Below are 12,927 nucleotides of genomic sequence, written 5' to 3' on the forward strand. Positions count from 1 at the left end.
ATTAGGGAAGCTTGCTTTTCGAGGGCAAAGTGAAAAATTCTTTTGTAAAGTTATCATTCACTCCTTCCTTTATACTGAGTACAAAACTGCACTTCTGTATTTCAAGTTAATGGTTCAAAAGAATAACAATCAATAAATCAAACATATATGTTGATATATCAGCAGTGTTTCTTAAACCCTAGCTTTAAACTCACTGTTTAAATGGAAACGTTTTATTATTTAAAAAACTAGAATTAAAACATGTAAAAAGGATTCCATTCAGCATGAAAATATTTCCTAAGCTATTACAGTCCTAGAAATATAAATTTAAGAATGTCTGAACTCTTCTGAGCCATCCTCACCCTCAGCTTTCTATTTCCCACCTTTGTGAGATTACTAGAAGAACACATGCTATCACAATGGTAAAACATTCCATTATGAGAAAATACCATAGTTGGTGAGTGGGAGTGCTGGCAAAAAGCAGGGTGGATTCAAAAAAGCCTTCTCACATTTTGAGTGAGCAATGACGACCCAAAATTGGGAGCAATCTTTCTCAGTCATCCTTGGACTAAGCAGAGCTGACTATCTTAAAATACATCTATATAATTTAGAAAGAAGCCACAAAGATTCAGCACCACTACTGGAATTCATCTAGGTCCAGTTGGGTCTACATTTGATGATTCTGTCACCAAGTCCTAACCATGCCCTGATTTATGATAGGCCAGATGGCTCTGTGGAACATATGGGTACCACGAAGGCAATACCAGTCACCACAAATATATATATATATATGGCATATAAATATATTTCATATATATATTCAATATCAGTATTTATAAACATATATATATTATATACATAATATATATATGGCTTCTCTAGCTCATAGTACTAGCAGAGTCTGTTAGATTTTCTCCAAGGGTGATGTCCATAAAATCACTATTAGAGGCTCATTGCTGCAGGCTGCTATTTCTGTCATAAATGTTACCCCCCAAACGGCGTACCTGACGACTTCCCTGGGGGTCGAGTGGTTAGGAATTCACCTGCCAATGCAGGGGATATGGAGTTTGATCCCTGGTCCAGGAAGATTCCACATGCTGTGGGGCAACTAAGACCGTGAAGCACAACTACTGAGCCTGAGCTCTCAAGCCCGTGAGCTGCAGCTACTGAAGCCCGTGCACCAGAGCTGGTGCTCTGCAGCAACGGAAGCCACCGCGGTGAGAAAGCTGAGCACCGCGGCAGAGAGGCGCACCCACGCGCCATGACTAAAGGAAGCCTGTTCACAGCCAGGGAGGCCCAGTGCAGTCAAAAATTAAACCCAGGTCAATAAAACAAACAACAATAATATTGCTACCAAAAAAACGCTGGACCTGAAACAAAGTTGTGAGCCTCTGTATACTCTTAAGTGATTCTTCTATTTCCAATAATACACTTCATGGTTCAAAAGTTGTATTTTAAAAGTTTTCCTGATAACCAATCTCAATCTTCCCAGCTACATCCCAACTCTACTGTGTCCAATAGTGATTCCCTCGTCAAGTTTGTTAAAAACAAAGAGGACAGAAATCGCTAGAGATTTTCTTTCCTATTTCGAATTTAATCACTTTATGATTGTCCCTCTAAAAATAATTCTACATTTAACCAAACACTGCTCCAAAATGCCAAGGTCAACTGAATTCTATTTCTATTCTCCAAAGAGCTAGCCACCTGACGTAAGCCGGCGTCACTGAGTAAAGGCAGCCCTGGAACTCTGAGTTCTAGTACTAACTCTGCCAGTGGCTTGCTAGATGGTCCTGAATAAATGATTACACTATCATCTCAGGAGAAAGGTGATGATAAGATGAAGATGATGCTCATACTTTATAAGGTTACACGGGTTTCTGCTTTAACTACTTCAGAGCATTTTACAGATTTAGCCTTAAACCGTTAGGGAACAGTAAACAAACTCCAGCCTAGATGAATACACTGAAGTGCTAAAAGGCGAAACAGAACCTTAGTGGTCATAATGCGACATTTATGTTAAAGAAGTTAAAAAAAACATAATATCATCTTCCAGTGTTAAAATTTTAAAAACTAAATCGTTTATGGTACTATGAAAATTTATTTAGATAGGATATCCTTTGTAATTCCCTGCAAAAGACAGTGAAGGATAACACACACACACACAAAGTTTCACAAATTCATAAAACACAGTGTGTTCCTCAGAGGAAGGAATTATATTTCAAGAGTTCATTTCATCATATGACCCTGTGTCCTGAACAGGAAACCTTTTTTTGGACCAGGCACAGGTTCAGAATGTGTTAGCTGCTGTTAGCTGTGCAGCAGCTAACACATTTGAATTGGTAACAACTCCACCATCAGAAGCATCTCTAATATTATAAATTATTACTGGTGCTTCTGACTAGAGACATTGAGGAATTGTGGCAGTGAATGACTCCAGTGGTATTCCCAAAAGAAGAAATAAATTTATTTTAAAGAATTTTAAAATAAGTTTATTTTAAAAGAAGTTTTAGAAGTCCTTAGAGATTATATTAATTATCAATTGTTAAAAACTGACTCTCTGGTCTAGTTAATGAGTTTCAAGAAATTATAATACTATTACAAAGTTAAAATTGCATAAAAGCATTTAAGCTTTAAATAACTACTATTTTTCTCAATGTTTCAGAAAGTAAGTAAATTAAAAGCTTAGGATACATCTTTGAATTCATGAAAAAAAAAATCCTCTCCTAACAAAATTTCATTTAAGATAATTAAAGTTCTGTGGAGGTTTTTGGGGTTTGTTTTGCTTCTGCTGACTTTTGGACAAATATTTTGGCACAAGAGCACAAATCTGAAAACTAAGGTAAATGGTCCTCATGATTCAGCTGAAAAGTGAACTGCACATGGATCACTGACCTGTCTTTTTTCTTCCTCAGTGTGAGGATGCCTGCCTGTCTGCCTACAGCTGTACGTTATGACTTCAAAGCCTTCCCCCAGATACTCCACTGTGGGACACTAGCAACAGGGAGATACTGGCCCTGGCTTTTTCCCCTTTCAACAGTTTCATGATCAGTGAGAAAGTTGCATTTAGGAAACATGATATACCAACTGCTTCAAAAATTCTGTGCCTATTCTAACTAAAGCCTTACCACAATGGCTCTCAAGGACACAGGAGATATCCTGCACTTTGTCACAGGGAGCAGGAAACATCAGAATCAATCCAGAGGCTTCCCTCTACTCTTCCACAGCTCTGTGGGACCACAAATAAGGGCATCCCAACCTCCATCTCGGAGAAGGCGATGGCACCCCCACTCCAGTACTCCTGCCTGGAAAATCCCATGGATGGAGGAGCCTGGTGGGCTGCCGTCCATGGGGTTGCACAGAGTCGGACACGACTGAGTGACTTCCCTTTCACTTTTCACTTCCATGCATTGGAGAAGGAAATGGTAACCCACTCCAGTGTTCTTGCCTGGAAAATCCCATGGATGGAGGAGCCTGGCAGGCTGCAGTCCATGGGGTTGCACAGAGTCGGGCACGACTGAGCGACTTCACTTTCACTTTTCACTTCCATGCATTGGAGAAGGAAATGGCACCCCACTCCAATGTTCTTGCCTGGAGAATCCCAGGGATGGGGGAGCCTGGTGGGCTGCTGACTATGGGGTCGCACAGAGTCGGACACGACTGAAGCGACTTAGCAGCAGCAGCAACTTCCATCTTCAAAACACAATGACTTAGCTTCTTATTCTGCCCCATTTAAGCCATAGAGGTTTAATGTAACATGAAACAAAAACAAACTTATCTATCCCTTATCATCTCATCACAAAATGTATAATGAATTTGACAGACCAACCTAACACTCAGCACATTATAACCACTTTAAAAATTTTGGATGAATGAATCAATAAACATGAGCGTTATGCAAGAGGATGGTCGTCAACTCTTCTAATTCTTCCAAGGGAAAAACAAAAGAAAAAAATAAATTTAAGCTACAGAATAAAGACCATTGGTGAGAATTAGAAGGAATTTACCTAGGCATGGCTATTAAATATTAGAAAGGATTTCCCAAAATGTTGAGGGGTTCACATAAAACACTTTGAAAGTGAAGTGGAAATACTGATTACAAACAAGAGAATGAGCAAGCCTGATGATTCCATCACCTGTGTGATACAGATGCATACTACTTTTCACATTCAAGTCCAGGGTAAAAGTAATTTCATCTGCATGGCACATGACCATATTCAAGATACTTTAATATATATTGTTTCATTTGATCCTCAAATGATTATCTCCACTTTATAGATTAAAAAAATAAAGACTCAGAAATGTTTTATGCTTTTGGCCAACTCTTATTCACACTCTTGGAAATAATGATTAGATTTCTGAGTTCCTGTCCAGAGTTTGTTCTAATTTGAAGAAAACAAAACAAATTAAAAATATCGTATGCTGCTGCTGCTAAGTCGCTTCAGTTGTGTCCAACTCTGTGCAACCCCAGAGACGGCAGCCCACCAGGCTCCGCCGTCCCTGGGATTCTCCAGGCAAGAACACTGGAGTGGGTTGCCATTTCCTTCTCCAGTGCATGAAAGTGAAAAGTCAAAGTGAAGTCACTCGGTGTGTCTGACTCTTAGCGACCCCATGGACTGCAGCCCACCAGGCTCCTCCGTTCATGGAATTTTCCAGGCAAAAGTACTGGAGTGGAGAAATTGAGTTGTGACTTAGCTTCCATTTAAAATCTAGTTCAAAACACTTATGAGTTTCTTATACATTTCTTTGGAGAACAAAATAGTTTTAATATAATATATATAAAATATCAGCCTAGAAGGAGTTTATTTTGTGTTTTATTATGAAGTAGAAAGAATACATACAAAGAGTCTTCTTAAAAATTATTATGGACATGTCAAAATAGGATTTTCACTACCTCTAGCTCATTCTAGTCAGTATGTCTAGCAATACGTACCAGGAATGTAACACTGAAGACTGATGAATATCCCAAAATTACTGTTCCACAACAATAATAAATTTCAAGAGATGTTATGCTTAATGATATAATTTAAAAATATATACGAATCACTTTGTTTCAGTCACTGATAACATTCATCAGATTATGGAAACAGGTAATTCCAGTTTTAAATACCACTCTTATAAAAATTTATTTTTTACTCTTTTGGACTGATTGGAAGTCATTTTATAACTGACAAATTAGGAAAACTGCTCATTCTTTTAAAATGCATAAATTAAAAAAACAGAATTAGATGTATTTTAAGTTTCAACAGCCAATTTTGTTGAAAGTCTACTTAATTTTTCTTTTTATAACTAAAATTATGATTAACTTTAAAATAATATAACACAAGATAATTTCAACAGTTGGAGTTTTGAGTGATGGCTGTGTGACAAAACTATATCTCAATTATCTATTATCAGTTTACCCAGTCAGAGATGATTTACATCTGTATGACTTTACTTTTTTATATAAATTTATATAATTGGAGGTTAATTACTTTACAATATTGTATTGGTTTTGCCATACATCAACATGAATCTGCCACAGGTATACACGTGTTCCCCATTCTGAACCCCCCTCCCTCCTCCCTCCCCATACCATCCCTCTGGGTCATCCCTGTGCACCAGCCCCAAGCATCCAGTATCATGCATCGAACCTGGACTGGCGATTCATTTCATATATGATATTATACATGTTTCAATGCCATTCTCCCAAATCATCCCTCCCTCTCCCTCTCCCACAGAGTCCAAAAACCTGTTCTATACATCTGTGTCTCTTTTGCTGTCTCGCATACAGGGTTACTGTTATCATCTTTCTAAATTCCATATATATGTGTTAGTATACTGTATTGGTGTTTTTCTTTCTGGCTTACTTCACTCTGTATAATCGGCTCCAGTTTCATCCACCTCATTAGAACTGATTCAAATGGATTCTTTTTAATGGCTGAGTAATACTCCATTGTATATATGTACCACAGCTTTCTTATCCATTCATCTGCTGATGGACATCTAGGTTGCTTCCATGTCCTGGCTATTATAAACAGTGCTGCGATGAACATTGGGGTACACGTGTCTCTTTCAATTCTGGTTTCCTCAGTGTGTATGCCCAGCAGTGGGACTGCTGGGTCATAAGGCAGTTCTATTTCCAGTTTTTTAAGGAATTTCCACACTGTTCTCCATAGTGGCTGTACTAGTTTGCATTCCCACCAACAGTGTAAGAGGGTTCCCCTTTCTCCACACCCTCTCCAGCATTTATTGCTTGTAGACTTTAGGATCACAGTCATTCTGACTGGCGTGAAATGGTACCTCATTGTGGTTTAAATTTATCTACATCAGTTAGTTTGGCCAATAGAATAACCAAATCACTAATTTTTATTATGTAATCGCAATCTCTATCAAAAATTTTTCAAAATAAACTGGAGCCTTTAAAATAAACATGTAACTTCTATACTTGCAACTTCAATTCTTTCTGAATGGTGAAGAATATTGTTTAAAAAGTAGTATTTTTCCCCAAAAAAAGCACTCATTAATTTGTCTTCCTAAATAATAAGTTTTAATTTTAAAATATAATTGACTTTAAGAACTATATATTACTTTCTGTGTTTTTGAAATACTATTCAGAAGCCTCCAATATACATTTCAACTTGACTACTCCTTGATAAAATCTCTATTGAGCACTATGGACCTGAGTATATTCATTATTTTAATATGAGGCAGTTTTAAACTTACTAATACCTTTTTAATCATGCTAGTAAGAAAGCAGCATGAGCTACTGTGGAGAACCCAGTACTAAGAGGTGTGAAATCATAAATGAGTTTTTGGCTTTGCCATGGAGACATTATGTGTCTCTAAAGAGACCATAATTTTCTTACTCCGCTTACTTCACCGTGCGCAGTTCCTCTGCAATAAACCACTCACATACAGTGGGTAAAGACACTTACTGACTTACTATTAGACGTTTTGAAGTTGGGTTAAGAAAACCTGGCATTATTAAGAAGAATGCATTTGAATCAGTTCTAATGAGGTGAATGAAACTGGAGCCTATTATACAGAGTGAAGTAAGTCAGAAAGAAAAACACCATTATAGTATACTACACATATATGTGGAATTTAGAAAGATGGTAATGATGACCCTATATGCAAGACAGCAGGAGAGACACAGATGTAAAGAACAGACTTTTTTGGGCTCTGTGGGAGAAGGCGAGCGTGGGATGATTTGAGAGGGTAGCGTTGAAACGTGTATATTATCATATGTTGAATAGGTCACCAGTCCAGGTTCAATGCATGAGGCAGGGTGCTCAGGGCTGGTGCACTGGGATGACCCTGAGGGATGGGATGGGGAGGGAGGTGGGAGGGGGGTTCAGGACAGGGAACACATGTACACCCATGGCTGATTCATGTCAATGTATGGCAAAACCACTACAATACTGTGAAGTAATTAGCTTCCAATTAAAATAAATAAATAAATTTTTTTAAAAAGAAAAGAAAACCTGGCATTTGGCTTCAGAAAACCTCATTTTCTTATCAACAATATGGGGAGACTAAACCATAGAAGACTAAGCTGGAGACTAGCACTGGGGAGTGCTCCAGAGATGATCATTTGTGGGGACGAGACAGAAAGAGAAGTGCGGCTGTGCCAGTCACAGCGGGCCTTGGCAGGCCCCAGCGGGGCACTCTGGAGCAGAAACAGCATGGCAGAGTTGTTTCTCAACCAGAATAGGGCCTTCACAAGGTTGCCCTGTATGAGCTGGGTAAGGGTCCACTACTAATACCGGAATCCTTTGTATCAGAAACAATCTAAATCATCAAAACATCTGTGATGAAATAGTACATACTGTAAGAGTACATTTAGAGCAAGTTCAAGTACAGGTATGACTACTCTCTGTGATACAGATTCGAAGAGCCACTACCTTTCGAGGCATACTAGCTGGAAGCAGGAATGAGAGAGGCCTTCAGGCGTGCTGATAATGGTCTAAATCTTGATCTGAACTACACATACATAAAAATTTACACATACACACACACACATCTATGTGTGATTTTCCCAAAGACTTACAAGACTTATAATATTCCATAAAATACTGGAATATTTTCTAAGATAAACTTTGGACTCTGAAATATGTAAATTGAATATAATTTTTTAAAGCCTACAGTTTTCTATCATTGTGATAATTTGACAATTCTTCTCCTTTTGTAATTTTGATGAACAAAATTATTTTAAGTATTTATACTCAAGACATTCAAATACCTCAAAAATGAATCAAGAGATCAAATGATAAATTTGGATATTAAGTGGGCTTAAGTCATCAAATGAAAAAACAATGCTGTGTACCACTGGATAAAGACTTGCCAAACTGCCATCTAAAATCATAACTACAGTGAAGAGTTGGATAAATTATGACTTAAGTACAATGTTATTTTAAAAGACTAAGTATAGTACTGCCACCTAGCAGACAAAGTTGGTAATGACCAACTTCAGTCCTGAAAGGCTAATATACACATCTTATAGAAAATAAACGAAGGAAGTGGCAACCCACTCCAGTACTCTTGCCTAGAGAATCCCATGGAGAGAGGAGCCTGGCAGGCTGCAGTCCATGGGGTCGCAAAGAATCGGACACGACTGAGCGACTTCACTTTCACTTTCTATAGAAAATACAAAAAGGCTGAACAATACACTATTTAACAATACCTGTCAAAATAGAGCTTAGCAACTATTTGCCAAATTTGGACAACAGTTAAAAAATCAAATACTTTACTCTCAAACAAATAATACAATTTTTAAAACAGCCCTGAGAACTCAAACAACAGTATTTAGTACTGGGAGCTTCAAAGCCTCTCTGGTACAAATCACATTCCAATTAAAAAAAAAAAAAAAAAAAAAAAGACGCTTTCTACAAGATTCCAGGACTATACGTTCCAATATACAGTCTACAGGGATAAAAATGGGCAATGGTCAGTAAATTTTGGAGACTCAGCAAACTCTAAATAAAGCCAGTGCTGAGAAAGAGAGAAAGCACAAGGTGCGCAAGATTTTGGATAGAGATTTTTTACACAGTATACACTTCAGGAATGACAAGGTCTTTTCTCCTTTAGTGATGTCTGAACATCTGGATTCTAAGAAGCAGGGTCCTCTGAGCTAGAACAGCATAACTTCACCCTTTAAACTCTCCCTCCTCCACAACCCACAATTTTTCTTTCTTTCAGCTTACAGAGCCCTGAAGTTAAAGACTAAGTGAATACCTAGATGGGACCTTACCACCAAAAATGGAGAAAACCTACTTTATGCAGACACTCTAAGGGAAGGGCTGAAGGAAGACGGAGAAGCCTGGAGAAGGGGTCACTGTTGGGGAGACTAGATTACTAAAGAGACAATGAAAGCAACAATATCTCATATCTTTGCCACTTTTCTGAGACAACAGGTCAGTTCAGTTCAGTCGCTCAGTCAACAAGTCCCATCATTTTACTGCACCTGAGCATTCTCACCCAAACAGCAGTCAGCACAAATGAAAGGATACATGGCCACCAGGCAAACGCAGGCAGCTAAAGAGACCCTCACAATTACCATGTAAAACAGCCACACTGGCACACAATCACATTGTAAAACAGACCCTAACACAGAAGCGAACAGTCCAGCACAAAGCAACTAGTGATCAAACACAACTGATATACATGGAAATGGAGAGATAAGGTTCTAGATGGGCTTTGCCAAAAACCAGCTGTGTGATCCAGGGAAGAGGCAGTGACAGAATTGATACCATGCAACGCAGTGGGTCAGACAACAACTGAATGAAGGGTTTATACACACTGAAAACATCCAGCAGTCAGGACAGGAAAATTCTAACTAGGGTTTAGCCCAAGCCACTGCATATCTCCAGTGAGTGCCTGAGTGTTTGCTCAGTCGTGTCTGACTCCTTGTGACCCCCATGGACTGTAGCCCACCAGGCTTCTCTGTCCATGGGACTCTAGGCAAGAATACTGGAGTGAGTAGCCATTTCCTTCTCTACATGTCTCTAGGGCACAGTCCAATTATCTGTGTTGACCAGCGTAGTATTTCCAGAGTGTGTTCCACAGCAGAACAGAATTAACAGTGATAGCTATCTCATTAAATGGGTTTCATAGCCAAGTGTGCAGGAAATGTCCCTATTGTAAACCACCAACCTCAGAGATTCATAATGTACTTTAGTACAGTAAAGGCTCTGAGAAATGCTTATAGTTACCTGTATAATTTTAATACTTTTCCAAGCCATTAGATGATTAAACCATTTTTTTGCTTATATTTATATATATATATATATATAAACACTGAAAAACACTCTTTGCCATTCCTCAAAACACTAATTACAGTAGTCCCCCTTACCCACAGGAGACACGTTTCAAAATCCCCAGTGGAGGCCTGAAACTGCAGATGGTATCAAACCCTACATACACTATGTTTTTTTTCTAAATACACATATCTAAGATAAAGTTCAATTTATAAATCAGGCACAGTAAGAGAATATCTGAATTGCTGGCATCCCTACTCTTGTACTTTGGGGCCATTATTAAGTAAAATAAGGGCTCCTTTGAAAACAAGCACTATGACACCTTGACAAATCTGGTAACTCACCCAGCTAGAAAGTAACTAAAAGGCTGTAGTGTGTACAATGTGGATACATAAGACAGATAATTCACATCCTAGGCAGGACAGAGCAGAACTACACCATATTTCATCATACTACTCAGAATGGCACACAACTTATGAATTATTCCTGGAATTTTTCCACTTAATATTTTCTGACAGTGGTTGACTGCGGTAACTGAAACCACAGAAAGCAAAATAGGGATAAGGGGGGATTATTGAACCATTTGACCCAGCGATTCCACTTCTGGGTATATACCCAAAAAAGTGAAAGCCAAGGACTCAGACATTTGTACACCAATCTTCACAAGAGTCAAACCCTGGAAACAACCCAAACGTCTCTTGATAGATGAATGAATAAATAAAATACGGTTTATACATACAATGGAGTATCATTCACCCTTCACAAGAATGAAATTCTAATACACATTATAACATGTATGAACCTTAAAGACATTATGCTAAGTTAAATAAACCAGACACAAAAGATAAATACTGTATGATTCCAAGTATAAGACACACCTAAACAGTCAAACTCATAGAGACAGAAAGTAGAATATTGGTGACCAGTGGACGGAGGAAAGGAGAATAGGGGTTTATTGTTTAATGGGTACAGCTTCAGTTTGGGATAATGAAAAAGTCCCAGAGATGGACAGTGGTGATGCCTACACAACAGAGCGAATGCATTTAGTATCACAGAACTGTAAACTTAAAAATGACTGAACTAGTAGATTTGATGTCTATTTTACCCAACAAAATGGTAAATGTTACATGTATTTTACACAGTTAAAAAGAAAACTGCCAAATTCTGGGTGAGTTTTCTCTTAATTCTAATACCATGTTATTATGAAACTGCTAAAATGATCAATACAAATTACCTTACCTCAGCTATACAACAAATTGACCCCAAGGCTTCTCCACGAAAACCATACGTTGTCAAATTTTCGAGATCTTCATGACTACTTATTTTGGAGGTGTAGTACTTCACTGCCATTACAGGTGCATCAATAGCCTTGATACCCTCACCATTGTCTCGCACCTCAATTTTATCAAATCCATAGTTTTCCTATGAAAAGTTCAACAATACTTTTAGTATATAAAGACATTAAACTATTATCACATTTAGAGACAGAAGGCAACACAAATGCAACGGTTTTGTCATTTATCTATCTCTTATGGAAACTCAGGACTTCCCTGGTAGCTTAGTTGATGAAGAATCTGCCTGCAATGCAGGAGAACGTGGTTCGATTCCTGAGCCGGGAAGAAACCCCAGAGAAGGGATAGGCTACTCGCTCCATTATTCTTGTACTTCCCTGGTGGCTCAGATGGTAACGAATCCAGCTGCAATGCGGGAGATCTGGGGTCGATCCCTGGGTTGGGATGATCCCCTGAAGGAGGGCATGGCAACCCACTCCAGTATTGTTGCCTGGAGAATTACCATGGTCAGAGGAGCCTGGTGGGCTACAGCCCATGGGGTTGCAAAGAGTTGGACACGACTGAGCAACGAAGCACAGCACAGCACAGCATGTAAACTTAACATTAAGGAAGTTAAGAGTTTAAATTCTTAACTCTACCAATTCCTAGTTATGGTACAATGGGCAAGTTCCTTGTTTTCCTTGGACTCAGATTCAGTGTAAAATAATATCAGTATGATCTTCAAGGTTCCCTTGAATTGTTTCCATATAACAGGTATTTACATTTAAATTTATGTTTAAACTTCCCCAGAAATATTCTTCAGTTTTACAGACCTTTGTATATATTATTACAGTTGTTCAGTCACTAAGTCGTATCCAACTCTTTGCAGGCCCATGGGCTGCAGCCACCAGGGTCCTCTGTCGTCCTCTACTGGAGTTTGCTCAAATTCACATCCACTGAATTGGTGATGTTATATAACCATCTCACCCTCTGCTGCCCCCTTCTCCTCCTGCCCTCAGTCTTTCCCAGCATCAGAACCTTTTCCAATGACATGGTTCTTCCCATCAGGTAATCAAAGAACGAGAGCTTCAGCATCAGTCCTTCTGATGCATATTCAGGGATGATTTCCTTCAGGATGGACTGATTGGATCTCCTTGCAGTCCCAGGGACTCTGAAGAGTCTTCTCCAACACCACACTTCAAAATCATCAATGATTCAGCACTCAGTCTTCTTTATGGTCCAACTCTCACATCCGCACATGACCACTGGAAAAACCAAAGCCTTGACTATATGGACATTTGTTGGCAAAGTGATGTCTCCGCTTTTTAATATGCTGTCTAGGCAACCCACTCCAGTGTTCTTGCCTGGAGAACCCCAGGGACGGCGGAGCCTGGTGGGCTGCCGTCTACGGGTCGCACAGAGTCGGACACGACTGAAGCGAC

At 38.9% G+C, this 12,927-nt stretch overlaps 1 protein-coding gene across 17 annotated transcripts in view; it reads right to left on the minus strand.

Annotated features, from left to right (window-relative positions):
- The window catches only part of PMS1 (PMS1 homolog 1, mismatch repair system component), a 334,072-nt gene that overhangs the window by 309,931 nt on the left and 11,214 nt on the right, over positions 1–12,927 (minus strand). For all 17 annotated transcript variants that reach the window (XM_069576897.1, XM_069576898.1, XM_069576895.1 and 14 more), the window contains exon 3: positions 11,454–11,636. In XM_069576897.1, coding sequence (XP_069432998.1) covers positions 11,454–11,636 — 183 coding nt within the window. The remainder of the gene's footprint in view (positions 1–11,453; positions 11,637–12,927) is intronic.

This window comes from Ovis canadensis, chromosome 2 (assembly GCF_042477335.2).
Source record: "Ovis canadensis isolate MfBH-ARS-UI-01 breed Bighorn chromosome 2, ARS-UI_OviCan_v2, whole genome shotgun sequence".
NCBI lineage: Eukaryota > Metazoa > Chordata > Mammalia > Artiodactyla > Bovidae > Ovis > Ovis canadensis.